The 27,473-nt window shown below is 53.8% G+C and overlaps 10 protein-coding genes across 10 annotated transcripts; 4 read left to right on the forward strand and 6 right to left on the reverse strand.

Moving 5' to 3' along the window:
• Window positions 1-39: 39 nt before the first annotated feature.
• Window positions 40-922, reverse strand: CLUP02_14638 (60S ribosomal protein L24; the record flags this gene model as incomplete). The annotated part of the gene is made up of 3 exons (XM_049293565.1): window positions 40-312; window positions 440-583; window positions 872-922. The coding sequence occupies 3 exons, from the start codon at window positions 920-922 to the stop codon at window positions 40-42; spliced, it is 468 nt and encodes a 155-aa protein (XP_049150711.1).
• Window positions 923-1,598: 676 nt separating this feature from the next.
• CLUP02_14639 (adenosine-deaminase) lies at window positions 1,599-3,104 on the forward strand (the record flags this gene model as incomplete). Its single annotated transcript, XM_049293566.1, has 2 exons — window positions 1,599-1,762; window positions 1,979-3,104. The coding sequence occupies 2 exons, from the start codon at window positions 1,599-1,601 to the stop codon at window positions 3,102-3,104; spliced, it is 1,290 nt and encodes a 429-aa protein (XP_049150712.1).
• A 550-nt stretch (window positions 3,105-3,654) lies between these two features.
• On the reverse strand, window positions 3,655-4,538 carry CLUP02_14640 (nascent polypeptide-associated complex subunit beta; the record flags this gene model as incomplete). The annotated part of the gene is made up of 4 exons (XM_049293567.1): window positions 3,655-3,884; window positions 4,039-4,211; window positions 4,397-4,421; window positions 4,487-4,538. The coding sequence occupies 4 exons, from the start codon at window positions 4,536-4,538 to the stop codon at window positions 3,655-3,657; spliced, it is 480 nt and encodes a 159-aa protein (XP_049150713.1).
• Window positions 4,539-5,381: 843 nt separating this feature from the next.
• Window positions 5,382-5,868, reverse strand: CLUP02_14641 (assembly factor cbp-4; the record flags this gene model as incomplete). The annotated part of the gene is made up of 3 exons (XM_049293568.1): window positions 5,382-5,518; window positions 5,575-5,759; window positions 5,816-5,868. 3 exons carry the CDS (start codon window positions 5,866-5,868, stop codon window positions 5,382-5,384), a joined length of 375 nt encoding a protein of 124 aa, XP_049150714.1.
• Window positions 5,869-5,988: 120 nt separating this feature from the next.
• On the forward strand, window positions 5,989-6,516 carry CLUP02_14642 (uncharacterized protein; the record flags this gene model as incomplete). The annotated part of the gene is made up of 3 exons (XM_049293569.1): window positions 5,989-6,077; window positions 6,281-6,383; window positions 6,490-6,516. The coding sequence occupies 3 exons, from the start codon at window positions 5,989-5,991 to the stop codon at window positions 6,514-6,516; spliced, it is 219 nt and encodes a 72-aa protein (XP_049150715.1).
• Window positions 6,517-10,798: 4,282 nt separating this feature from the next.
• On the forward strand, window positions 10,799-13,703 carry CLUP02_14643 (SKT5; the record flags this gene model as incomplete). Its single annotated transcript, XM_049293570.1, has 3 exons — window positions 10,799-11,255; window positions 11,305-13,518; window positions 13,570-13,703. 3 exons carry the CDS (start codon window positions 10,799-10,801, stop codon window positions 13,701-13,703), a joined length of 2,805 nt encoding a protein of 934 aa, XP_049150716.1.
• A 1,656-nt stretch (window positions 13,704-15,359) lies between these two features.
• Window positions 15,360-16,567, reverse strand: CLUP02_14644 (uncharacterized protein; the record flags this gene model as incomplete). Its single annotated transcript, XM_049293571.1, has 3 exons — window positions 15,360-15,406; window positions 15,631-16,266; window positions 16,333-16,567. 3 exons carry the CDS (start codon window positions 16,565-16,567, stop codon window positions 15,360-15,362), a joined length of 918 nt encoding a protein of 305 aa, XP_049150717.1.
• A 3,753-nt stretch (window positions 16,568-20,320) lies between these two features.
• Window positions 20,321-21,683, reverse strand: CLUP02_14645 (uncharacterized protein; the record flags this gene model as incomplete). The annotated part of the gene is made up of 5 exons (XM_049293572.1): window positions 20,321-20,378; window positions 20,442-20,479; window positions 20,548-21,256; window positions 21,353-21,550; window positions 21,628-21,683. 5 exons carry the CDS (start codon window positions 21,681-21,683, stop codon window positions 20,321-20,323), a joined length of 1,059 nt encoding a protein of 352 aa, XP_049150718.1.
• A 637-nt stretch (window positions 21,684-22,320) lies between these two features.
• Window positions 22,321-23,158, reverse strand: CLUP02_14646 (uncharacterized protein; the record flags this gene model as incomplete). Its single annotated transcript, XM_049293573.1, has 2 exons — window positions 22,321-22,935; window positions 23,132-23,158. 2 exons carry the CDS (start codon window positions 23,156-23,158, stop codon window positions 22,321-22,323), a joined length of 642 nt encoding a protein of 213 aa, XP_049150719.1.
• Window positions 23,159-25,814: 2,656 nt separating this feature from the next.
• Window positions 25,815-26,039, forward strand: CLUP02_14647 (uncharacterized protein; the record flags this gene model as incomplete). Its single annotated transcript, XM_049293574.1, has 1 exon — window positions 25,815-26,039. One exon carries the CDS (start codon window positions 25,815-25,817, stop codon window positions 26,037-26,039), a length of 225 nt encoding a protein of 74 aa, XP_049150720.1.
• Between the last annotated feature and the right edge of the window lie 1,434 nt (window positions 26,040-27,473).

The raw sequence follows: 27,473 nt of genomic DNA on the forward strand, positions 1-27,473 counted from the left end.
CCCCAATCCTCAACGAGAGACTAGAAAAAAAAAAGCTGTTTAACGGGTACGGGCCTGGACCTTGGGGGCGGCGCCCTTGGAGCCCTGCTTGGAGGCGATGGGGCCCTTCTTGCCACCGGCGGCGGCGGTCTTGGCCTTCTTGGCGGCGGCGTCGGCGTTCTTCTTGTCCTTGGACTCCTTGATGGCGGCGGCGCGGGCGGCGGAGCGGGCCTCGGGGCGCATGGAGCGCTTCTCCTTGATCACATCGAGGGAGGCACCGACGATGGCACGCTGGGCCTTGACGGTGCGGCGGGTGCGCTTCTTGGCGACCTCCTGTTGTGGGTGTCAGTCATCTGTTTCTTTGGTGTTGGGGGTTTGTAGGCTTGCGACGCGTGACAAGGTTCGATATTGAAATCTCGAATGGGACCTTATGGCAGCGTCGCGACGGTTGGGCACTCACCTCAGAGATACCCTTGCGGTGCTGGCGACGGTACAGGACGGTCCAGGCAATGCGGCGGGGGTTCTTGCGCTGGAGGAAGAGGGACTCGGACTTTCCGTTCTGGAAACGGAAGATCTTGGAGTCACCGCGGACGTAGAGCTTACCCTGTAGTCAGAGTCTCGTCAGCGTCTTGTTCCCATGGAGAGTGTCATGTCTTTGCCTCCTCCGTGAAGTCGTCTCCTTGCAATCATCTTTCCCTTTCCCGTCGATCAATCGTTGCCCCATGGTTTGCTCGTTCATCCAAGTCGTTGCCCCTCATGTCCCATCTCTTCCATCTGGGGTTGAGCTCCCCGACTGCCCAGCCATGCTTTCAACAGGTTCCTTCGATCGACTGGGGGGGAAAGATGATATCGGAGATATAGGGAAGGATGGGTGGCGTTGTCATCATCGTACCTTTCCAGGGTAGATTCTCTGTCCGGAGAACGTGTCGTCGTACGTGCGCATCTTGAATAATCAGTCAGAAAACAATTCCTCGTAAATTTTCGGAAGATCCTCCTGTAATCGACCCTCAATTCGTTCTCCTCGTCTGGCCTAGCGAAGTTGTTCGTGGAAAGCGGCTGTCTTTCGGAAATGGTGACGTTGCGGTTTTGTTGAGTAATCGCTAGGCCAGCAGTCGGAAGGAAAAAAAAATCGAGGGTCGACCGGACGAGGGGGTAATCTATTGAACGTACATTGGCGGTATTGAATGCGAACGTTGGCTGACTTGTCGATGAGGTCAAAGGGTTCGGGAAGGGGAGGGTAAGACCAGGCTGGCACTCTTCGCGAGATTCTACAATTTTCGACTCTGGTTCGGAAATTCGTCGTGGGAGGGTAGAATAGCCTAGTGGGCGTCAACCCTACGCGGACGGGACGAAAGAGTGGGTCTGCTTGGTGGTGCATGTGTCACGTGGAGATAGCCATTACCGATATTGAGGTGGTTGACTCGAACTGCGCCACATATTAGGTAGAGTGCGGTGGATTTGTGGCTTGCCTGGTCCAGAAGCCCCACTCTCAACTTCAAGTCGAGATGTGCACCTACGACACAGGTTCTTGCTTGAGAGAAAATGTCGAACGGATACCGGTGATGAAAAGTTGGCTTAAGGTGACGAGACCGCTTATGAGAACATCACGGCCGCTGAAAATGCCAGCCGACCCCGATGAGATCGCAGATGTTGTCCTAGGGCGGTTCAAGAAGCTACCTACAAAACGCAGGCCCCAGGTTAGAGACAATGGCCTACATGAATGGGTTCCCCTGAGCGGCATTGTTGCCGAGAAAGATGGCGTCTTAACTTGTCTCTCACTAGCGTAAGTAAGATGGTCATGCGTGTGGATGATCTCGGGTCATACAACTTGTAGTTGATTCATGTGGCACATCATACTTCAGACTCTGGATCTCATCTTTCTCAGTTCACGATATTCTATATGGACAATACTCCTCGTAGCTTCCACGATACGTAGCAATACCAGACATCATTATCTCATAAATGCCATCAATGACCACTTGACTAACACCTACCACAGAACGGGCATGAAGTGTCTCCCAGCCAGCAAACTCCCCTTGGCAAAAGGAAACGCCCTCCACGACTGGCATGCCGAAGTCCTCGCCATCCGCGCCTTCAACCGCTACCTCCTGGACGAATGCGACACCCACTCGCAGGGCAGCTCGCCCACCTCAGATATCATTACAAGACGCCCACCCTCCGCCATCTCCCCCTCCTCACCCCAACCCTTCGCAATCAGAGACGACGTCACCCTACACATGTACTGCTCCGAAGCCCCCTGCGGCGATGCAAGCATGGAACTCACCATGGCCGCCCAAGAAGATGCTTCACCCTGGGAACTGCCTCCGTCCTCAGCCTCTCCATCCGGCACGACTACTGCGCCACCTCCCCAGACAACAACAGACACAACCCCCCTCCCAGGAAGAGCCTACTTCTCCCACCTAGGCATCGTCCGCCGCAAACCAGCCCGCGGCGACGCGCCCCCGACCACCTCGAAATCCTGCTCCGACAAGCTCGCGCTCAAACAGTGCACCTCCCTCCTCGCCTCGCTGGCATCACTGCTGATCCACCCAGGCAACGCCTACGTCTCGTCCGTTATCCTCCCGGAATCGGAGTACTCCGCTACAGGCTGCGAGCGCGCCTTCTCAGCAAGCGGACGGATGAAGGCCGTAGTGGATGAAGCGGCGCGTTGGAAGGGTGGACACCGGTTCTCGCCGTTCGAGGTGCGGACCACGTCTAGAGAATTTGAGTTCTCGAAACGGATGGTTAGGAGGAAGGCTGGGGCGGATAAGATTGCGGCGAGTAACCTCGCTGCTGCCTGGACACGCGGTGGTGGCGTTGATGAGGGGACGATGGGCGGCGTGCTGCAGGGGCGGAAGGCATTTGATGTCCGGGGCGCGAGTTTGGTTTCCAGGCGGAGGATGTGGGAGGTCGCGGCGGCGGTGGCGGAGCGGGTGGCCACGGAAGGTGGTGACGACGATGAGGTTGGGGGGTTGCTGCGGCGGGCGTTGGATGTTGATGCGTATGGCAAGGTCAAGGGCGGGGAGATGCTTGTTCATCGGAGGGAGGTCAAGGAGGCTGCGAGGAGGGTTGCGTTGGCGGGGTGGGTTGTCAATGTTGGGGATGAGGAGTTTGCGAGGTTGTAGGATGGAATTCGTCACGGTGGTATGGATGCTAAAAGACACGAGTGCGGCGCAATTGGAAAATCATTTTGTATCACTCTTAGCATCTTCATCGACTCACCATCTCATCACGCTGTGAGTCTAGATTGTTGACCTTGTCGAGACCACAATACTGCGCAGTTTGGACATGAACGGTGAGTCTTCAGCGTCTCCCAGGAGCCTGACTTCCTCTCGCCGTCTCACATCGACAACGACGCACACAATTTCAACCGCCGGGAAACACATTGGGAGCGTCTTCGTATCGATCGATTTTTGCGTTGGAAGTCAAGTTTGTATCTCGTTAATTTTTCCCATTCCTTAAAACCCACACGCTCGTTCATAGATGATAGGCAATCCACGGAACCCAAGGACGGTTTCGATCAAAAAAAGTATCTCTCTTCTCCCTCGAACTCCCATGACAAAAAGTATAAAGGTAGTCGCAGAGGGGTGGCACCGTTTGGTTTGGGAGCTTTTTTTCATTTATTGATCTTTTTTCGGCAAATATTTCATCTTCTGTTGTGAAGTATTTCGCCGCTTACTCGACCTTGCTCTCAAAGTTCTCACCCTCGACCAGGTCGGGGATGTCGTCCTCCTCACCGTCCTTGCCCTCCTTCTGCATGTTCTGGTAGCTCTCGGCGAGCTTGCGGAGCGAGGCGAGGGAGTCGGGGCCGAGCTGGTTGAGGATGCCGGGGACGAGCTCGGTGAGCTCCTTGTCCTCACCGTTGCCGTAGATGGCGAAGGTGTTGGCGGGGACGGCAGCGTGGACTGGAAGAGTTTCATCTTTAGTATACGTCTAGGTACTTCTTCGTGCGATGAGAGAGGAATGGGAGGGTAGAAGAGCTATCCTCTGGTGGAGGAACAGAGGTGCATCGGAAAAGAGGACGTGAACGGTGATGGTGGTAGCTTGGTGGTCATTTACCCTTGGGAGCAGCAAAGTGGATGACGTTGCCGTCAGACTTGAACATGTTGACCTCCTCAATGGCCTGGATGGGCTGGACGTTGAGCTTCTTCAAGGCAGCCTGGAGCTTCTTGTCGTCGGCGGCGGAGCGCGCGGGCGCACGCTTCATCTTGCGGCGGGGAGTGCCCTTGCCGCTATCGTCGGGCGAAGCATCGATACGTTAGTCATCATCTCCTCTTTGTAAACATTTCGCGAATGAGCGAGTTCGAGAGTTGTGTTTGTAGGCAATTTTGTCTTTTTTTCTGGATATTTCGCGGTGTTCTCGGTGAGGGAAAGGGTGTAGGGAAAAAATGAGGGGTCAATTTTCGGAGGTTCACACATACCCTGCGCATCGCGTATATTAGCTACCAATTTCAAAACCGACAGCATTACGACAGCATAGAGACAAAAGACATTGACGCAGACATACCGATACGCGCGGAGGCGCCGAGCTTCTTGAGGCGTTCCTGGACGTCCGACATGGTGGGCAGATTGGCTCGAAAATTGACGAGTTTGGGGAGGGAGAGGGACGGTTTGGCGTGGTGGTTTTGCGGGTGGGGGAAAGGGAAGCAAGCTGGTGCTGTGCGGTCGTCCTCAGGGCAATTAGCAAAAATGTGTGGTATGGAGGTGGGAAAAACCCGGGCGGGCAGCGGCCGGCCGACCCCCCTCAGGCGAGGACGGGAGCTACGACCACACGCATATTCCCACCCCGCCCTCTTTCCTTTCCCTTCCCGACCCGTGTGTGCAGCGCCCGAGGGAAGTAAATTTCACTGAGATGGGCAAACTACTCACCGTGATTCGTCTATTGTTTGTCACACGTTGAATTATCTACCACAAGGCTGAAGCCGGCTCTGCCAACTTTGCATGATAAGGGTGATGCAATGATGGAGGTTTTGTGCGTGCCAAGAATTCCCTTCGCTTGCGGAAATAGTATTGTGCCGAGGTACGTTCCTTTTCTGGACCTCACCGAAAGTTCACCGAATGAGGTGGGGCCAGCTGAGTGACGAGCTTTTCGGCCTGCCTTCTCGAGCGGTGTTGAACGAGGTTAATTCTCTGCGTCACTGACAATCAATGTCTCCTGGCACGATGCATGCTATCATATCTCCATCAATAGGCCGATATCAATCCGGCTATGCCAAGAACGCAACACTACTGCCGCGTAGTCTGTCAATTTCATCCAAATATCTTTGAGCCCTCAAACGCCTGAAAGCAACCCTCAGAGGTCAGCATGGTATCTTTCGTTGTTATACAGCCAAACATGGCATAATCCCAGACCCTCCGAGACCACGTTGATATAGTACAGTCCGTCGCAGAGCGGCGGGACATCAGTCCAAGTCATCCGACATTCCCGATTCCTTGCGCATCGCCGCTTGCTGTGCCTTGAGATCTGCCTCCCTCCTCCTCTGTTCATTCATGCGTGCCTGCTTTTGTCTCTCAATATCTTCGTCTCGCACCGTCCAGACTGTTGATTGTGTTAGCTCCATGCTGAACCATAATTCCACGATATGACTGGCGTACTCGGCTTGTTCGACTTGGAGTATTCCTTCAGCTTCGTAACAAACTGGTCAAACTCCTCCTGCGTCTTTTCGCGGTTCGCAAGACTCCTGGCCTGTAGCTCGGGGTTGTATCTCTTGAAGAGCTCCTCTTCCGTCGGCGACACCCACATGGTGAAGGCCGGGCCGCCCACGCAAAAGATCCCACCACTGTGCCCATCTGTCAGTTCGCCATTCCCTGCAGACCTTCAAGAGTCTCAACGTACCCAAGCAGCATCTTTCCCCACAACTTCCAATTCGTAGCCTTCTTTGTCGCCATGGTGATTGAGTTTGTGCGATACGGTGCGATAGCAGGTGGGCTGTGACGATTTGGCGAAGCTCCGGCAATGGAGGCTTGAGTTTGGGGCTTTGCGACACAGAGGCAGCCCTCTCACAATCGATGACGAACCTGACGCGCTTGATTGGAGATCTCCCAGCAGAGACCCAATTTGGAAGGCGGTCGGAAGCTGCCATCTCGTGCACCCTTAGGTAAGCTTGGACTCGATGACTTACGGTGGTCCATGCGCTCTCTTGAGATGGTGTGGCTACTGCTTCCCGTGGGACATCAGCTTTCATCCGCATATTCTTAGACTGGAAGTTCACGCACCAATGCGAACAAGACTCGGGCTCAAGTCCGTTCGAAAGTGTGGCGCCCTACACCATCAACTTCCCATGATCGTCCAAACCCACAGACCAGTTCTCATCTTCCCAGCACATCTCTGCAACCTCGTGGCGCAGGCGGAAGACCACATGTCCGAGGGGGCTGTGCTCACTGTCACCAACATCGAGCAAAACGTTTGTGGTTGGATGATGCCACAACCCATTTGGAGACAAGCAACGCTCCAGATCGACATGCAGGAACGCAAGAAAACGCTTCCCGTGCTCCCCTCCCCAATGACAGGACGAAATCGAGCACCGACCCTCGTGAGTTACGGCGGGATATCCCCCAGAAAGGGAGGCCACCTACGGTGCATCAGAAACCCATGTGCCGGCCAAGCCTTCAGTAGTGACTGGCGACGACGGCGCAGCCGCCCTTCGATGTCAGTCACGATTTGTCTACTCTCTGTCGTTGTGGCGAAAAGACATCAAAAGGTCTCCGCCTCCAGGGGCGTAGTGTCTTCCATGCGCCTGAGGGCATCCTATGCATCGTGATTTGACCGTTGAGGATTCAAGCCATAAACCCCACCTCACATGGAAACGCCGGTCTTGGCCGCTCAGCCCTTCCTTCGAGACGGGAAAGAAAACGCTTTACTCCGAACGGGACGGAAGCTGACGAAATGCCTAACCCACCTCACCGCATGCTTGGCCGCTTGGCCGTACGTTGACCGGGCCGAACGGCCTTCCTATTCGACCTTGGTTGTTTCCACACTGGATGTGGTCGAGAAGTGGAGGCGACGAAGGCGAACGTCGTAAAGCAATACGATAGGGTAGAGGCCTCCTGAGCGTGACCAGAGAGGCTGATATACCGTCGACGAATAGCAAGCCTGTAGAGACTTCGTCACCAGGACATCTGGTCATTGCTCTTGAGTTCTTGCTAAGTGACTTTCCCGCTAGATGATGCATTCCCAAGTAAGAAGGAATGCCGCAACGAAAAGTAGGGACTAGCTGCGCTGCCTCGGGGTGGTTGCATAAACAGGCATTGCTGTCACCGAATCCCACAACCGTTCACCGGCACCAGTTCAGTACGGTATACCAGCACCCGCGCTCCGGGCAACAGGACGGGAGTCGACGGGAAGCGAGAGAGATGAGACGAAATGTCGCGGACAGGCTCGGCGCACAGAGACTTTACGAACCTAATTGCCCCTCGTCTCGCTGAGGGTCCTGTCGGTGCACCAGAACACCAGACACACCGGAAAACGGGGTTCAACAGGAGCCTGGACTGTTTCCGCACCTTTGCTTTTTCGGTTCTCGATACTTGGGGATAGGGTTGTTCTCCTACTCTCCTGATGAATTTCTTCTTGTTTTGAGAAGAGGTGAGCAGGAGCCGAGTAACAGCCGGGCCCCTGATGCTCACGGCTGACTGCAGAAGGGTGATAATACTGGATCCCCATAAGGCAGACTCCATGGGAATAGCAGACTCAAAAGGGGCGTCAGGCCAATGAGGTTTGCCACTGGGGAGTTTCTGATACAGCGCTCTTGTCGTGTGTACCTCGAGAGAGAGAGACGCGGAGCCAGAATGCATTGCAGCAATGCTCATTCAACGGGTCTTAGGGGGTCTGTGATTGATCCCTGCTTCTTAATAAGGCACATTGTGCGACCCGGGTCAGGCAGTCAAGTGAGAGCAGGCGACATGCCTGATCAGCGTCGTTTTTCTTAGGGCACAAGATTGCATCGCTTGCGGTGGCTGATAGGATAGGTTTCCGTACTGGAAAGATCAAAAAGGAAGAGGTTGTCAGATGAAGCTTTTTGGGGGTGTTGCTATAGAGGCACCTAATTGAGGTTGGAATGTCTCTGATTCTATCTGCCTCGTGACGACGAAGACGGAAACGGCATGGTAGTTGCAAATCATTCGTTGAAGACAACTGTGACATTCCATTGATGGTTGCTGGACCGACGTCTTTTTCTTTTCTATTCGCAAAGCGAATGAATGAGTGTGGAGGGGAAATGGGTTGTGGAATGCAAAGGCTGGGAAGCATGGAGTCAATGGACCCATCCACTCGGAGTACCTAACGGTAGGTACCTACGAATGGGCCCAGTCATGCCAGTGAGGTGCGGTACCTTACCGTGGCCATGACCTCAGTTCCACGCCCCGACGCTGGGAAGACCCTCGTTGCAGCGCTCGGATGAACCTTTCCTGTGAGGGCTTCGTGCTGCGGCTGTCCAGGGTAATGGTATACCTACTTCGCTGAGGGCGAGAGGGTAGAAAAGCGAGAAATATGCAAATTGTCGTGGGGCCGGCGGCGCTTCAGGCATGGTTGCCCAACTGATCCGGGATATCCTCTGTCTCAAGCTGCAGTATGTAATCTATCCGGTCTGTAAGCTGATGGGCGGGTCGCGGGAGGCCCCAGAGAAATAAGAGTATAAGACCCAGATGAAAAGATTAATGTTGTTGTAAATGTAACGAGCAGGCTGGCGCAAATTGAAGGCGGTGCTTCTGTTGGATCCCGCTTCATTCAATGCGCCTGAAGTTCTGAAGTACCTACATACAGTATAGTACCGATAGGCTGTAGCCCCTTCCCCCCTCTGCAAAGTCACTCAAAGTTCTCCGTAAGAGTAACCTTAAGCTAGCAGCGGCAGTGCGAACGCTGCTTCCGTACCTTGCCTTAGTGAGGTACTTTATTACTTGCCTTAGTAGCGCAAGTACCGAAGTAGCGTCGTATTGAGTGGATGAGCTTCGTCTCTGGTATTGAAACCATCTTGACAGGCCAAAAGGTACGGATCCTGGTGACCATGAGGACAGTGATGACAGAAAACGACAATCATCGACGCCGTTCGATAGCTGTCGCTTCTACCATCCACAGACTTTGAGCAACGTGTTGATACCAGGGATATCGATTACAGAGCACGTCCGGGTGGCATATCATCACTTGTTCGGTACCTTAATGTGAGATCAGGTACCTTGGAGAAAGGTATGATAGGGAAGCAGGAGCGACATGGACAGACGGAAGGACACGGCCCCGACAGGCGCCTTCTCAAACACGCTGTCGTCATTTTGTCGCTGTTGCTCAGGGACCTTAATTTGTTCCTTTTTCTGCAACAAACAAGACGCAGACAGCAGTCCTGAATTGCCGTATCTTAGTGTGTATGTTGCCAACGCTGCTAAGACAATCCAACTCATTTCATGAGTTCAAGTAATGTAGGCAGGTAGACACCATGCAGTTGTATTCCACGGACTTGATTGTAATGTGAGGTGGTGCGAACGAGAGGTAGAAGAAAGGTACAAAAGGTACATGACCATGGGAGCACTTGCCTTCCATGACAACCGCCGCAGGAACGCCCCGTAACCGGGGACCCTGGGAAAGCGAGACACCACCTCCCCGATGCTCCAATGCTTTCCACCCTCCACAATCCATCTCTCTGCGAAAAGGAAAGGTACCTTTTCGCCCCGTGCCTTACATGCGCGAATCGAGGTACCCGTTCCCCCCGGGCGCTCGTCCAACAACCCAATCCCGTCCACGCATCCTGCCCAGTCCAGTCAAAATCCTTCTTCCCCCAGTCTTCCGTCTTGTCTTAATTCATCTGCGCGTTGCACCGCATCCGACAGCGTCTCCTGAGGTGCTTTGCTCTTCTTCTCTTCCACCAGCAAATTCCCTCCCGTGTCCCAGTCCCAATCCACACACCCGTACGAATACCTACCGCACCGCACACACGTCGTTCCTTCGGTGTGTGGACTTGTGGACGCGTGCATGAGCTAGACCTCTTCCTCGCTCTCTATCTCTTACCCATACCCTTTACGAATATCCGTACCCTCCTCCCACTCAACTCCCTCTCCTTAAGCAACCTGAGTTGCTCTACCTTGAACGGCACGGCCATAATAATACACAAACTGCCCACACAAGAGAGAGCTCGGCCCAACCTCATCCACCCCTCCAACATCAACTTCTATTTGCATCCCCACTGCTGCCCTCCGTCAACTGCCACCAATAGACGCCGTGTTCTGGAAACACCTGCGATCTCCCCTTAACGGCTGCTCTATTGAACCTACTACCCGGCATTGCCCAACGCGCGGCTCAACTTCATTTCTTATTCTCTCCTTTTCCCTTTTTCCCTCTCTCTCTCTATCGGTTACTACTCCCCTTGAAATTCGGCTCACTCCGTCCTGCGCGCACCGAACCCCTCGAAATTGCAGTGGACTATTCTCTCGTCCCGGATACCAACTCGAATCGTCCGCTCTCGCGCATAGCCTGGCCCGCCGAAACTGTCGATCAACATTGAGCCGAAACGTGCGGAATCCCAGCCTACAAGACCACAACAACCCCCCGCCAACCCTTGGCCTCCTCGTCAACGTCAGCTATGCGCCTGTTGTAGTCTGTCCAATTCCACAAAGCTGTGGAGCTACATCTAATTTTCTCCTTTACGGTAACCTTATGCGATCCCGGGCCGCCTAGGAGCTGTTACCGAAACCAACACTTTTCCGACCTCGAACCACCCATCTTTTTACCCCAACATACACCCCAAAAACACACTCGACCGAAACCCGCACATTGCGCCACTGAAATCGAAAAGTCCACGACACGATTCCGACACGAGAAGTGGTGGCATAGCAGACGATGGCAGGATATCCGGGTCAGCGTCCTTATGGCGGTGGCCCTCCCGCGCCTCGTCCTGGACCCGGCCCCGGCCCAGCGCAGCGGGGTCCTCCTCAGCAGTATGACAACTACCAGCAGGACGGATATGGCTACGACTACTATGATGACGGCGGCTACGACCAAAACTATGGCGGTCAATACCAGGACCCCAACTACGGCAGAGGTCCGCCGCCGAATCAAGGCTACCCGCCGCAGGATTACTATGGTGGCGGCCCAGGGCCCAATGGCCCGCCAAGAGGAGGGCGACCGCCTCAAACGGGAAGAGGTGGTCCTATTGCACGTCCTCCGACCGCAGATGGCACTCGCGGCGGATACCCGCCTCGTGGCGGTGGCGGTCCCCCAGGCCGAGGAGGTTTTCCCATGGGCCGGGGTGGCCGTCCCGCTCCGTACGAGCGATCGGCCAATTCAGATCCAGCTGGTGAGTTGCATGCGTGCCATTCGTGCCCTTGTATGCTAACCATTCCTAGCAAACCGTCCTCGAGAACACGCGCCGATCAGTCCTCCTGGCGCCCAGGGATTCAGTGGTGGCGCTTTCCCGTCATTTCCAGGACAAGGCCGTAAGACGGACCTAGATGCTGAAAATGCGATTCTAAACAAGATGGCCGGAATCGACATCTCATCCCAACCTGTCCAGCAGCGGCCTCCTGGTGGACCTCCGAATGGCAGAGCGCCGCCACCCCGTGGCTACTCTGACCCGCGGCGTGGTCCTGAGCCAGGTTACGGACAAGACTTCCGAGGAGATGGCTACGGCCAGCAAGGCCCTCCGAGGGACGACTTCGGTCCACCTTCTAGAAGCATGACCATGCCGGTCAACGACCAAGCGCAAAGGCGCGGGCCTCCGCCACGCCAGGACACATATGGTGGCCCAGGGGGACCGCCACGTGGTGGTGTTCCTCCTCGGCCTTCAACAGCGCAAGGAAATCGGCCGCCACCGCAGCGCATGTATCCCCCAAACCCGATGCCTCCGCCGCCGCAACAACAGCAGCAGCAACTGCCTCCGCCTCAGAATGCAGGGTATGGGGGACATGGAGAGTTCGGAGGCGATCAGGACGGATACCGAGACACTAGGGCGTCGTTCGGCGACGTCTACGACGCCTATTACCAACCTTCTCGCATGAGTAATCAAAGCGCCCACAGTCATGGGCATCACGATGCTCCCGACTACAATGGGGCACCATCGCATGCTCCTCGTGGTTCTTTCGAACAGCACATGCGCCCAGGCATTGCCGAGCACACGCAGCCGGGCGCTAAGCGCGTTCCGGAGATGAGTCGGACCAAATCGCAGCCAGATCTCCGACAGTCGCAGCAGGCTGTGTTTGAGATGGCCGGCGACGCTCCTCCGATGCCGCCAATGGGCAACGGCTACCAGGACGTGTATAACCAACCCAACGGCTGGGACCAACCACAGAACCCGCAGATGGGGCGTCCTGGCTTGCCCCAAGGCCCTTCTCCTAATCGAGGCCCCGATTCTCTGCCATCTCATCCGGCCCCCGTCCGACCTGGCCACATGCCGAATTCCATGGTCAACATGAATGACAAGCCCGCGCCTGTTCGCAACTACGCCGGCGCTCCTGGCGTAAACGTGCCGACACCTCCTGCCGGTCCTGGCGGCGCACCTCTGCCTCAGCAGCAAATGCTCCCTCAGCAACCTAGCAAGGCTTCGCTTCAAGAAACAACACCCGTTACCCAGGAAGAGCTAGAGCGTCTACGCCAGGTTGTCAAGTCAACACCGAATGATCAAGAGACTGCCATGAGACTGGCGAAGCGACTGGTGGAGGCGGCCGATGTTCTGGCCCCGAATCTTGCCGATCCGAAGATGAAGACCCGTGCCCGGGAGCGATATCTTGCCGACGCAAACAAGATCCTCAAGAAGCTGTCGAGCGCGCAAAACTCTGAGGCAATGTTCTTCTATGCCGACTGCCTAGGCCGTGGCTTGTTTGGACTTGAGCCTGATAACAAGGAGGCTTTCACATTGTACCAGTCGGCTGCTAAGCTCGGACATGCGGCTGCGGCGTACAGGACGGCAGTCTGCTGTGAGATTGGCCACGAAGAAGGTGGCGGCACAAGAAAGGATCCCCTCAAGGCGATCCAATGGTATAAGAGAGCTGCCACGCTCGGCGATACGCCAGCCATGTACAAGGTTGGCATGATCTTGCTCAAGGGGCTTCTTGGCCAGCCAAAGAACCCTCGTGAAGCTGTAGGGTGGCTCAAGAGAGCTGCGGAAAGAGCTGACGCGGAAAATCCTCACGCATTGCATGAATTGGGTCTGCTCTACGAATCTGCAGCCCCCAATGATGCCATTATCAAGGACGAAGCTTATGCCTTCCAGTTGTTCCGAGAGGCGGCTGACCTCGGCTACAAATTTTCACAATATCGTCTCGGTTGCGCCTTCGAGTATGGTCTGATGGGCTGCCCCGTTGACCCCCGCCAGTCCATTATGTGGTACTCCCGCGCAGCTCAGCAAGGCGAGCACCAGTCTGAGCTGTCACTCAGTGGATGGTACCTTACTGGCACCGATAACGTCTTGCAGCAGAGCGATACCGAGGCTTACCTGTGGGCGCGCAAGGCTGCCACGGCCGGTCTGGCCAAGGCTGAGTACGCGATGGGTTACTTTACCGAGGTGGGCATTGGTGTGCCAGCCAACATGGAGGATGCAAAGCGATGGTACTGGAGAGCAGCTGGTAAGTTGCAATTGCTTGTGTGTTTGCGATGTATGCTGACCCATTTTACAGCCCAAGATTTCCCCAAGGCACGTGAACGGCTCGAAGACCTTAAGCGCGCCGGCAAGAACGGACCCCGGCAGCGCGAGCGTATTTCTCGCAGCAAGATCGGCAAGCAACAAGAGGGCGAGTGCTCCGTCATGTAGGCGGCAAGGCATGACCCAATACAACAACTTGATGTAACACGAGCGGTCCGGGCTGGGTTCCTGTGTCGACCGCAACGACGACCACGAACAGAGGATGAAGAGACGACGACGAGGTACAACTCTGTGTACTTGTACGGCATCAACCGACAACAGGATGTTTGATCTATACGGAACAGGAAAGAAAAGGCTCACGAAAGAAGGAAGAGAATGGGGGAAAGCCACAACGGGCGTTCTGGACAAATGGTAGTCTAATTTCCTCCATTGGATGGGAGGCTCCTTTGTTTGATAGGGAGGTCACTCATATTCTCCTTCTTCCCCATACAGGTCCATGGAATGAGAATGGCTCTGATGAGGGGCTGGATTTCAAGCGTTCATGTCATTGTCTCATCTAAGGGCAGGGTGACATGGCTCATACAGCCAATGTTTGGCGTTTAGCATATATAATTATTCATCAACGTCTTCTTTGATGCTCTATTGCTTTCTAACACTTGGTTTATTTCCTAACTTGAGGTTACTACAGGAAGCTTGAGACTTAACCAATGTTACCTTGCTTGCGTACGAGGTAGTTGGCGAGTGAAATCAGTTTCCTCTTCCCTGCCGATTTCCCCTAACGAAACTATTCGATTATAATGACCTTAGATTTGCTTGATTCTTCCTAGGCGATTTGCATCTCACCTCGGAGCCGTAGAAAAGGGGGGGAGGGTAGAGTGGCTGTAGCTGCGACTGCCAACAGGTGAGTCTCGTTCGGTTTCGGTCTCGGGTCGTGTTTGTGCAGTGAGGCTGAGGTTCTCGAAAAAACCCGGGGTTACGATGGTTTGTGTGGGACGATGAGGGTTCCTTGGCTGTATTACTTGCCAATTTTAGTTCGAGGTAGGCCGAGCGAGGCAGAATGGTCCTTTCTACTCAGGTCAAGTAGGTTGGTGGGTAAGATAGGCGGCGAGGAATGTTTCTTTGGCGGGGAGTTTCGTGCGGCCCGGGACGAACTTTGGGGGACGACAGTCCGGAGGATGCGGATGGTCCCGGGGGGGAAGCATATGGTCTGGATGTGTATGAGATTCGCATCCTCATAGTCGCACAAACAACCTTCCTTAGTAGGTCGCGATTATTCGCGACGAATTTGATGTGTAAGCCTCACCGCGTATCCATGTATGAGCCGCCGCGTCCTACCTAGTAGGTACCCTCTCTTACCTGAACTTCATGTACGAGATCCCGTTTTCTCTAGACGAGATTGATGAATCAGGGGAAGGAAGGAAGGCCCTCGAGGTACCTGCCCACCTACCTTCCATCTGAATGTACGGGAAGGGTATATGGCCCCCCTCAGTCCCATTCCTGTCACCAGCCAGCAGGCGCCTCCCTTTGGGAGGTCAGGTCAAAACTGGCTGGGTGGTGGAGTGGTTGAAGTCCACGAACAGCCTAATCGGTGAAGGCTTAGAGGTCCCGAGTTCGAGTCAACGAAAAATCCCAGCATGTGCGCCAGAGATGTAGCCCCCGTTCGCCACCGGGGGGGGGTGAACTCTTTTGCCTTTTTGGATCTTGGTTTCGCGGTAGATGTACATCGTGAATACCGGTTAAAAGTGCAAAGCTTTCCATGCAGTGCGATGTTGAATTTCTCCTCGTTCAATCTTGCTCCTTTCTACTATTGCTTCAGCCTTTCTCTCACGGCACCTCTTCCGCCTGAGTCTCAACATCGAACGAAAGGTAACCTCTAGAGAAGATTAGTGGAGGAGGGGAAACACCATGCGGGATTTTGAGTATTTGAATTATATAGGTGCTGATTCAGTAAACTTCTAAATTTCTCGTGTCTCTCCAAGCTAAGCTAGCAATATGAACATGCTCACCGTAGCAGCAACCAACAACGGCCCCCAACTCGAAGAAACCGAGCCAAATGCGCTGCTCATCGCAACCTGAGTCGAATTCACCCTCATACAGTGAATATTCGGCCTCGCCAACTTGATATTCCACCGCTCCTCCCCAACCCACGTATTGAAAATCAGAATCTGCACGCGGTTCGAAGCATTCAAATACGCCTGCCTCGCATCCCCGCCATCAATCAACCCGCTCCCGAACCCCATAATCTCACTCCCACTTGTGACCGGCGACGTGCTCTCCCCCGTCGTTGGGGTGGAATTACTCGTTACGTTGGGGTTGAGGTTACTCGTCCTAGCTCCATAAATCACGGCACCATACCCGAACGTGGTATTACACTCCGGGATAGTCTTCCACGAGGGCATTCTTCCGTCGCAGCTATCTCGGGTGAGGGACTTATCGGAGGCGTGGAGGGCTTCGAGGCATGCTTCGCCTAGGACGGGTTCGCAGTCCGTGCTGTTGCCATTCTCCTCGGTCCAGAGGTTGGTGACGTTGGGAGAGAACTCGACGTCTAGAGACGTTACGCAAAAGGGAGAATCAGAGCCGCGGAGACCGCCGGATGAGAGGTTCCCTCCGAGGGGCCAGGATAGGGAGTATGAGGTGGCGATGTAGTGCGGTTCGGTGATGTTTCGGCCTAGGTTTGCCTCTGTGGTGTTTTGGGTGAGGTGGGGAAGACTGAAGTCGGATATGTTTACGCCTGGTGGTGAGATGTAAGTCTACACAAGTACTTTCCAGTGTCGGGAAGAGGGAATTAGAATCGTACGCCATGTCCATTCGTCTTGTCCGAGCAGCCGAGCGTTGCCTGAGAAGACCTCAAAGGGGCGGAACGATATTTGACGCGTGGCGTTGGGCTCTGCTATTGCCTGTTGGAGAATCTCGATGGATTGGTTATCGAAGACCGTGGGCGGCGATGCTCTGAATGTTTGAGCGCGGTCGTTCCAATAGCTAAAGGGCGCAGAACCGCGTGAGAATAAAAGGCCTACGATGGGGGGTTTCATTCTGGACAGATGATTTCTATTGATTATGATGAAGTTGAGATAAAATACAAGAAAAGACCTGGAGATGTGTTGTAGCCCGTGGAATCATCATGTGCAATTTTGCCTTTAATCTTTTATTTACAGACCTAAAGATTTCGAGATCTAGATAGAGGAGGCTCTCGAGGAGACGTTTTTTGCCCCGGGCGGAGCAGATCTTGCCGATCTTGTCAGCCCTACGCCCGGTAGATATCTGGGGTATGTGATACCATTACGTGCGCCCAGACACTATGTGATACTTGCGATATTACTTCTAGTCGTGTTGTAAATTTACATATATGGATGACTGGCCAGTCGTAGTGGGAGGGAAATGGCTGCTTGGCATTGGCAGGCGTCAAAATGTCAAGACAGAGGCAACCTTCAGAGCCGAACGCCACACCGAATCGTTCGAACTGACAGTAATCCGATTGAGACCGCGTCCAGCCAGGCTCCAATTACCTTAAAGTAATGTCTGAAAGGGTTTCCTCTAACGACCCTAGCAGCCTAGACTACAAGGCAATACAATCAGCTGTAGTCGAGGAGTGATATGAAGAGAACCTATACCCCCGAAAATGAGTGACGCATGAACTTGCCGACGGCTCTCTTCTGATGATTGGGGGGAAAAAATTGTTCATGTACGTACGAGTACCATTCCGTTGTATCTATCACCCAAGTGAAACGATGAGCAAGGAAATGGTCATTCGGGACATCGTCCATAAGGGGTCGAAAACGTAGTCAGTGTAGCACTAGCCTGCTGTGTCCAGACGCTGACATTCATGAGTAAATATATAGAATTATTCATCGCAGCCTCATTCCTTCAGTTACCAGTCTTTCTGGCCCTTCATTGGCGCCCGACTCACTCCTTCTGCCCGTATCCAATACTTAGACCTCAAATCCATGAGTGAAGACAATACGAGTCACGTCAAGGACAGGAAGATTGCAACTCAATGCCAGATGCGACGCGGTGGAAGGATGACAGAGTCTATAGGTTGTAGGAAAGCTCAATGCCGGAACTGTAATTGTTCCGTCGCGTAGATAGATGCCTTCCCGGGCCCAACTCTTCTTTGGCAAAGCCTACCATCAGAGCCGTCAGCATCAGTCCATTAGAGATCAAGACCTCAAATTAACTCATCGATAGATGACCTCACGACTCTGGTGATCCTGTTTCGAGTATGGACACTCATCTTCTTCGTCCCGTACCATTCGGGAGTTCCCCCCACGCAGGTTCGAATCTAGAACTCGACCGACCTCGGTACGGCCGGCGTGTCATCCGATAGTTCGCAACACAGGGTAGCAACCAGCAAGATGGCCCCCGGAGCCCGAAGGGGGGATCGTCCCGTGCCTTGCGTAAGGGCCAGGGCCAGGGCTGAAAGGGAGAAAGAGAACCTCTTTTTCGGGGAGGGAGTGGATCACAGGGTTGGGCTGGAGATTGAAAAGTCCCTATCCATGCAACCCAGCCCAGCGAACTACATGTAACGGTCGATTTCGTTTTGCTTTTCCGCATTGCCGGGGCAGATCTTGGTAAACTTCTCGCCGATTACGGTCGACGGATGGGCTGGTCATCAAAAACTACGGACGAACTATGTGATTCTGACGTGAACGACCCATTTCGATATTGATAATTCTCCGGCATCATCGGCCGGGTAAGAGGGAGTTGCAGAGCCGGATGAACATGAGTGAAGGGGCGACGAGCCGGGGAGAAGCGGGAATTTGGAAGTGAAGGGGTCAAAAAAGTTTAAAAGATTGGATGAGTCTTGGTATCTCGGAAGAAGCAACGAGAGGGCCTGTTTGTCGAGGGCAGGGCGAGACAAGGTAAGGCGCTGAAGGAAGAAAGAAAAGGGTATTATTCAGGCAAAAAGGTCGGAGATGGCGGGTTGCAGGGAACGAGTCTCTCTCTTCTCGAGTTCTTTTGAAGAGATTACGGAACGTCTCACTTGAAACTTTCCAATCTCAGACGTTTCGTTTTATTCCTTGTCTCTTAACTCTCGTCTCTTTCCCTTTCTGCCTTTTGTCATTTCTGCATTCGGCATTCTGCATTCCAAAGGAAGGGGGGAAAAGGTGGGAAAGCATTTGATCCGCGGCTTCCACGAACCGGCGATGCCGCGATACATGGCCGAGATTACGGATACTGGGTAGAGAGGCATGTCCAGTTCGTGGTGTACGGAGTATTGTGCGCTGGCAGAATTCTGGGAATCATATCCTTCGAATCATCGTCACACGTGGTTGTTGCTTTTCTGGAAACTTTCTGGATGGGGAGGGGTTACACCCTCGACGGGGTTAGCAAGGCTAGGTTGCGTTTTCGTTGCTTATTCTTGCCAGACTAGGTACCAAACTAATACCGCTCACACGACCCTGTCACCTTCAACTCCTTTTCGGAGGCAGGCAGACACATTCTAAGATGCTAGGGACGTGGTGACTTGGATGTGCGTGGTGTAGGACTCGGCAGAACGTTCTTCGAGGGGAGAAAGAAAAACCTCATACTCTGAGATCCACAACAGATAGAGAGAGGCCGCGCGCGTGAGAGAAAAGGTCTTTGGGTACAACGGCGGAGACAGAACGGTTCTATTGCATTGATGGAGGTCTTCCTGCCATCCGATGTTTCGTGGTCCTGTCTGTGTTTGATCACCTGTTCATCCCACAATGGCAAAGCCCCCCTGCACTGAGATGTCTTGTCTCCCTCTGTCTGTCTCGAGTCTCAAGTCTCTCTTTGCCTCGCTGCCAGACCGATGATAGACGCGCCCACATACAGACCACATGACGAGCATGTGGCACAGCAGCACATGGATTACACGAGACAGAAATGCACTGTGAGATATGCACGGGCGATCATCGACGCGAGGGTACGCACAACGGCGCGACGACAAGGCATTGGGGCATGCGACCTTATGCTTCTTTCCCCCTCCACCTCGGACGTCCACAAAGTCGGCGTCGATTTGTGATCTCACAACCGAGTGGGATTGAGATGGTGGGTGAGGATGGTGGCTGCTGACTTTCCATCGTCCGTCTGCGTGGGCTTTTATGCGGGATGCTTATGCTGCAGAAGGGGGAGTGGCAGAAATTTGACGGATCATCTAATGCAAGCCCATCCAGCCACATCACTGTGTACGATGCAGCGAGCCTCTCGGTTTGAGAAATGTCACCGCCATCGAGATCGGTAGAGTATCACATATGCCGCCGTACACGACTCGATGACTCCCCTCCACCACGGCTCGATTCCAGACGGAGGGAACAGCAACAGAGAGATCTCGCGATCTCACGATCGATATGGTCAAATGTCCGACCACGCTTTGTTCCAGTCGGTATCAAATTTCTCCGAGCCAATGAAGACGGAGGGTAACAGCACACCGCGGAGCCGAAGTGGACGGAGTATCCAGAAAGGAAGCCCAAGGGGGGGACGTGGCGGGCAGATGGAGATCCCAAGATCGTGGCATGCGAGCGCAAGGCCAGCCGAAGGAGGGGGGTCCCTAGGACAGCGGCGCCAACAAAACAACGCACAGATGTTGCGAAAATGATGTGTCTTTTTGGGGACAATGTTCATGATCCTTGCTGATGAGCAGGGATATGTGCTCATGAAGGGATGGGTAGCAGGGGTGTGTGATGGTAGGACGGCGTTCCGAATCCTTGAGATAATTGCTTTTTCTTGCATTTTTCTTTAACCAGAGTTTTTCTGCTTGTCTTTGGAGGGAAGAAGAAGTGAGAGAGATTCGGTCTCGGATTTTGGGGGCCTGGTGTACTGGCTCAAGGTGGCTGATACATGAAATCGGTTACGATGGCCTGAAGCAGTTCAAGATCATCTCTGGTTGATCGATCATGTCGCTATCCGAGACTCAAGCACCGGGGGTAACTAGGAGACTGTGACGTCTCTTGAGGCAAGGAGGCGGTTGGGCTGAGGCTCAACTAGAGGCGTTTAAAAGGCGTTCAGGGAGCCCAAATATTAAACATGGCGATTTCAGATCCAGATTCACCATGTATGGAAAAGGTTTGACAGGACGGAAGCTCCCGTTAGACGGCGTCCGATCTAAAGTGCTTGGTAGTCTACCAGGGTAGTAGGGGGAAATGAAGTGGAAAGGGGGCGGCCAGATTTGATATCGAAAAGAAAGGAAACGAAAGGAAGCTATGAACGGGAGGACGGTAAGCTCCGGGATAGAAGCCATGTATTTGACTTCTCTGATGACGTCCCGAGCAGGTTCGATCGAGTCAGTAATGGAATTTTGTTTTCGATAGTACCCGCTGGATCGATGCGCGGGTACGTCCGTAGATGAACGGCTTCTGACGTGGCTGGCTGGCGGGCAAACGTGGACCCAAACAATGTCTCTATCCACGTGCCAACCTGCATCTGAAGATCGGCAATACACCATGTCATTGCCACGCACAGTTTTCTGTTGTGAATCAGACTGGGAGGCGAACCAGGAGGATATGAGGAACGACTGGGATGAAGGGTGCCGGGAGACGTTGAAGGCGTGGCACGCCAAGTCCTTGGTCGAACGAGAATCGCATGGCAGATACCGGGCGAGGGACCAAGATGTTGGGCAGGACGTTGATGCAGTCCCGTATCGAGGGTTCGAAGCATGGTATGCCGTGATAGGTGGACGGCATAGTGACATACTGCTTGGAATCATTATTACTGAATCGGGATGATCAGATGGTGCCGTCAAGGATAAGAGATCTGGAGATCTGAGTGAAGTAATGTTTCCTTCTTTTACTGCCTCGTACAGCCGTACCTACTTTTGATGCGAGAGTTTTGGACCGTCAAAAGTCTATCATACTTACTCGTGTAGGCGCCACGATTCTGTGTTCGACGGCGCCCATACGTGGCTTACACTACCTACGTATTCGGGAGATGGAAGGTGGTCAGGTTCAGAGATGGGGATCTGCCGCAGGGGAGGGACGAAAAGTACAGGGACATGGGGGAGAATCTGTTCGGGGAATGAGGGGTCCCCGGTTCCGCGGCCGGGATTCCACCCATGGCTTGTCTTGGCTCATCTTGAAGTCTCTCCGCCTCTTGTTACTTACATCCCTTGTCTCTCCCATGCGGGACATGTTACTCGGGGGCATGACCATTGGTATGCGAGCCCGGCGCGGGCGCGCGGGAAGACTGCATCGTGGGGGACCGTCATTTGGTTGTAACTCTACAAACAAAAGTCTTGGAACTGACAAGAAAGGTGTGGATGGTACGGAGAGACGAGGGCTATAGCGCGGGTGTTGACGATGTTTGCTCTCCCGGGTCCATGGACGGAGACACAGCTGAAAATAGTCGAAGCAGGACGGGTTGGACGTGTACACCTACATATCTATAACATCACCCACGTTTGCAATTACTCTACCTGCCTACCTAAGCTAATACTACGGCTACCTACTTGGTTATTGAAGCAAACATACCGACTCGTCTCGTTGCAGACCTTTCGCCCGTTCACCATGCAACCACCCCCAATCACCCGTTTAGTTCCCTCCCCCTGGTCCAACGACACCACCTTCCCGGAATCCCTCAAAGGTGAGAAATGATATCACAAACGATGATTAAAAACCTTGTAAGTCCCAAAGCCTCACGCACTAGCCGAGGGAATAAAGCACTTTCCACCCAAAGAAACGAATAAGCGAGCCCCTCGGTTCCAGCCCTGTTAACCGCTTCCCTTTTGTTTTTTGCCCACCACGCAGTCCGTCCATTATGATCCCATGGCAAGCGCCAATGCCATATCCTAGAAGGCCTTCACCGCAAGTGAACTTCCATGCCCACATATTCAAGCGCAAGATGAAGCCCGTCGCCGCAACCCGCCGGGCCAATGCGGCTTCACGCAGCCCTCGCAGCCGGGACTCAGCACATCCGGCTCCTTGCCCTCGAACAACTCGGGCTTGTACACATACCACTCGCGGTACGACTTCCACTCCTCGAGAAACTCGACCCAGTACGCGAGCTGCTCGACGAGCCAGCTATCGCGGAGTCGGTCGCGGATCCACTCGGCCGTCTCCTCCTTTCTGCCGTTGCCGTTGCCTTGCTGCCCCACTCCCGCTCCCGCTCCCGAACGTCCCGTCGTCCAGGTCCGAAGAAGATCCGGCCGGACGTCGGCGACGCGCTCGGCCGTGTAATAGACAAACTCGGCCCGTTGGCCCCGCGCCGTGAAGTATGGGACGGAACCCCACTCCACGACGGCACGCTGCTTGGTCAGCTCCACCACGCGCACCGTGCAGCAGGTGCATTTCGCCTGGTTGAGGAAGTCGCGGAGGACCGTCGAGGCCGAGGGCGTGCTGGTGCGCGGGTGGAGCTGCATGGTTGAGGTTGTAGCGCGATGATGGTGTTTCCTGTGATTTTGGTGTGGCGGGAGAGTACCTGCGTCACGGGGACTTGGCGGGCGAGGCTGCGTTTGTCATGTTAGTTTGTGTTGGTCCTGATTTGAAGCTTCCGGGTGGATAGTGTTGGGAGACGGAGAGTGTGTGAGTGTCAGTCCTGTTGTGTGGCCGATACCCGGGGTGGTGGGGTGAAGCGTGAAAAAGACTAGACGAATAAAAAGTAAAGAGTGAAAAATGAAATAAATGGGAAAAAAAAGAGCTTACGAGGTTTAGCGATCGATCTGTCGTCATCTCAGCTGCGCGGATATCTAGGATCTGTCGGCAAGTCGCAGACTCTAGACCTGTTTGTTTTCTGTTTGTATCCACCCCGAGTTGCTTTCTTCGGCTTTCCTTCCTGGCGACCAAGGATCTCTTTGGATACCATCACCGACGGACCAACACGGCACGACTCAACAAACGGGCTGTTCCGATGCTGATGCTGACTGCGTACGTACCGGATACGTCCCAAACTTCTTTAAAATTGGCAGGGCTGGCTTGGGCTGCATAGACGACAGAACGGGAATGGGGTGGAGAGCATGAGCTGAGCTGGAGCTTGTTGTCTTTGATCCTCAGGGCAAGGGAGAGAGAAAGGAAAAGAAGGCCCGGCCGCCCCTCCAAAAAGTCTCCTGGAGTATTTTTTTTGCCCGCAATAAGATGGATCAACAATTCATTTATAGCAAGTTTTTGCTTCTCCCTCATGTCCCTCCCGTTACCCCAGTTCTGGCTCTGCGTGCCTTGTCCCCCATCATGTCTTACTCTTCTCGGCAAGGCTCGAAGGTCTTAGGCAGTTACTATGAGATCCAGCCAGATATTCAGCCATATATGTCACTGGCAACACTAAGGTAGGTAAGTATGTGTGAGTGACATAGAGAAGGGTGTGTGTATGTGTGTCTGTAGCAATCCGTCATACTATCTCAGCATGAGCGTCATAAGGGGGGTGTGATCCTTGAAGATTTTGCTCTGCTCTCATGGTTGCACAGAAAGAGGAAAAAAAGAACAGCGATACGTGCAAGGAGAAGCGAAATATGTATGGTATGGTGTCAGTTCGTGCTACCGTGTTGCTGCGAGCGTAGACTAGGTGGTGGGTGTCCCTCACTTCATGCTATCGCTTGCTACGGAATGCTTTCTTTTTCCGCCCCGTCTCTGTGGACACCCCATTTCGAGGAATGTTGACAACCCTGGTCTCCTCGCCGGGGTGGATTACCCGGGCGATCGTCCGCCCCAATCGCGCGGATACCCCATCTCGGGACGCCCGTCACATTTCACTTTTTCGTTTCCGCCGCATGACAGCGCCACCTTTGTGAGAGTTCCTCTTCTCTTGGGGGGGAACCGAGAGAGAAACATGGTGCCTGAAGCCCAAGTGTGCCAGTATCCGTACCTTACCTACACAGTAGTAGGTGTATCAAACAGCAAGCCTGGCGCGGCCCCTCCCCTCCCCCTTCCCCTTCATCTCGCTGCCCAATCTTCGATACCACGCACGTCTCTCGGGGATATGCCAGACAGGGATTCATGCAGAAGGTGAGATTTCACACTCCCGCCCGCAAATCGCCTATAGCTGTGGCTCATTGGCCTGAGGCTCCGTGCCCAGCGCGGCTCGTTACAGTGTTACTATCGAATCTTTTTCAAGTCCCTCCTTTGACAAAGATCAGAAAAGTACTGAATCCCTCTCCTATTCGCTGGGATTGCCGTCTTCCGAAGGTGGTAGCGCCGGGAGAGATGGACCAACAAGGCTGGTCGCAAGGAAACCATCAGAAAATGAGAAAAAAACCATTTGTGATCCCTCCGAGCTCGTGGATCGGATACTTGCTTTTTCTTTCCTTTTTCTAGTCCTTCCTTGCAACAAGGAAATCCGCTGGGCAGAATGGCACTTTGCCCATGCCCTGGTAGGTAGGTATTCGTACCTTGCTGACTCGAATCAACTCATTCCACCCGTGTCGTCAGTGACAACCAGGCGTAGTCTGGTCTTGAAAACACAACCTGGGGGCTGCCTGGCCACGGCCGAAAGAAAAAGAATGCGGCAAACGGCACCAGGAGAGACAAACGGATCCTAGTCGTGCCAGCAGCTTTCCGCAAGGGCCCTTGGGGAGGGGGGCGAGAGCAATAGGTTACGACTGATTGCTTTTGGAGAAGTTGATGAGGAAGAAGAGAAAGAAGAAGCAGAGGGAAAATAAAGGCTAATTATCCTACTTTTTTCTTTCTTTTGGTTTGAGACAAGGGCAAAAAACATCCACCGTTTCCCTTGATAATTTGGCAGACTCTCATCATCGATACGCAACACAGACAAAATGGATGTGTACATGCGCAATTCCCCATCTTTTTCTTTCCGCAAAAGAAACGATTTCTCGAGGGCCAGGCCCGCGGGTTTGTGCCCATGCCTTCTCATCCAGCACATACGCCCGCCAAGTGTTCCCAGATAGAGGGTGGGCAGAATATCGAAGGGGGGAGGGGGGTATGTGATCGAGGGATGGGAAGGGTAGGTATTAAGCGGCAACCTTTTTTCTGAGATCCTATACAATCTTTACCCTCGGACCTTTTCCCCTTAAGCCGTATCGATCCCGCTCCTGCAGCCACCTGAGCTTAAGATCTTACATATACCCGCTTGAACCATCACCTCGGGACGTCGTCTGACAGGCTGCTCTCGCTCACCGGTATCTGTCGGCCCTTGCAACTTGCCTTGACCGAGTTGTCATGCCAAGTCCCCTCTTTTCAGTCTAAATCAACCTCTCGCACGCTCACACGCACACGCACATACAATACCCTCGTGTAGGTTTCGACGTCTGTTGAAGAACAAGACCGATGCTGACGAAGCAGATTCAGATAGCTTTTATAGCTACCGCCAACCTCACCCTCTCTGTTTCATCAACAACTCTTCGCCCCCACCGCCACCCACCGCGCCGCGACGCCCGTCATGTGCGAGTGGTACCGACGCAACTACGCCTGCGGGCACCACTTCACGGGCGCCTCCGAGTGGTGCTACCGGTACAGCCAGACGCAGAAGCGGTGTAAGGTGGTGGTCACGCAGGTCGACTACGACTCCTCTGTATGCAAGAGTTGTATGAAGAAGGGCGTCAAGACCGAGGTGCCCTGGGAGCACATGATTGACCGATCCAAATTCGATCCCAACCAGGAATGAGAGACATCCAACCACCAACATTACCATCATCACTATCAGCATCGTCTTCCGGTGTCGTTGGCAACGAACCGTGAAAGACGACCGAAACACTTACACAACCTTTTCCTAATCATGTATTTGTTCGACCAAAACCGCCTACCGAAGGGCGAGAAAACTTATTTCCAGGGCGAGAGAGAGAGAGAGAGAGATGGATCCTCCTAAGGCGTACCGGTATCTACGAGGCGGTAATCGGGGTCGTGTGGCCAGGCACGTCTATGGCTTATTAGAGCATCTGGGAGCGGCGCACCTTATACCCATTTGATTTCATGATTGGAAAAAACTTGTTGGACTGTATGAAGTCCTTCGATGGCAGTTGCATTTGGAGTTTTGGAAGCGGGATCTTCAACAAAAAGAAAAGTGGTTTCTCAAACCCTCACCTTGGTCAGACTTTGTTTTACGCGTATAATGGTCGTTTGAACCGATCGCCTTAATGTTGGATAGGGTATTACCCGTCTTTCGAGATATCGTGATGCATCCTGCATGCTGCTTGATGAGCTTGGTGAGCGGCACGGCTATGCTAGCTCAAGGTATTGACTACCTGTGCAATGGATGCGGACCGACGAAGGCTTACTTGTCTCGAGGCAAGTTTCGATATCGACTTCGCGGTGTAGTGGTGTACTGAGTTGGGCATCGATCCTGCCGCGGGTCGCGGAATGCCAAGTCTCAGATCTTAGACATGAAGCAATCTGGAGGGGTTGGCAAGCTGTGGCAACTGGATCAGGACCTGAAGATCTGTCTAGCCTTTTTGACAAATGACGATCGAAGCAAGAGTTTCATGACCCATTTGCGTTCAGTAGTGAACAATGCAGGCATGGCATCCCATGTGCAGGTTGAGACTTGCCCAGCCTGGACACGAGGTCGTCAGGTAGCTATCGCATGGTAAAAGGAGGGGAAGAGGAGGTTTCGGAACTCGCAGTGGTTGTGAATTTCTCGATCTCGAACTGACACGGGCAATTCATTGGTAAGACAGACGGCCGCGATGATCCACGATCCGCGTTCCACACGGTACCGAAATCCTGAGACGCGCGCGTGCCTATGGCTCAGCCAGTGACGTTCAGACCGAGACAAGAGCTGACGCAAGGATAAGCCACTGGACAGCTGAGCTCTGAGGTTTTGGGGTGGTCTTGCGAGGCTAGAGTATCGGTAGCCGTGACAACGACTATCTACGGCGCCTGTTGGAATCGGAAGATGCCTTGGTGACCTCCGTACCGGTCCCGCATTTTCCGGAGGGATGCCGGAAGTCCACCGGCTTCTAAGGCCTTACATCGAAAACCAGCTAAGAACTGGGGGAAGTCGGCCAGTATGGCGTCAAGGGGCCGGCGATGTTCGGCGCTGTGGTCGTTGAGTGTCGGAAGATGCACGGGCTTAGATCGGGCGCCTGGGCATCGTGGCGGT

This window comes from Colletotrichum lupini, chromosome 8 (genome assembly GCF_023278565.1).
Source record: "Colletotrichum lupini chromosome 8, complete sequence".
Lineage (NCBI taxonomy): Eukaryota > Fungi > Ascomycota > Sordariomycetes > Glomerellales > Glomerellaceae > Colletotrichum > Colletotrichum lupini.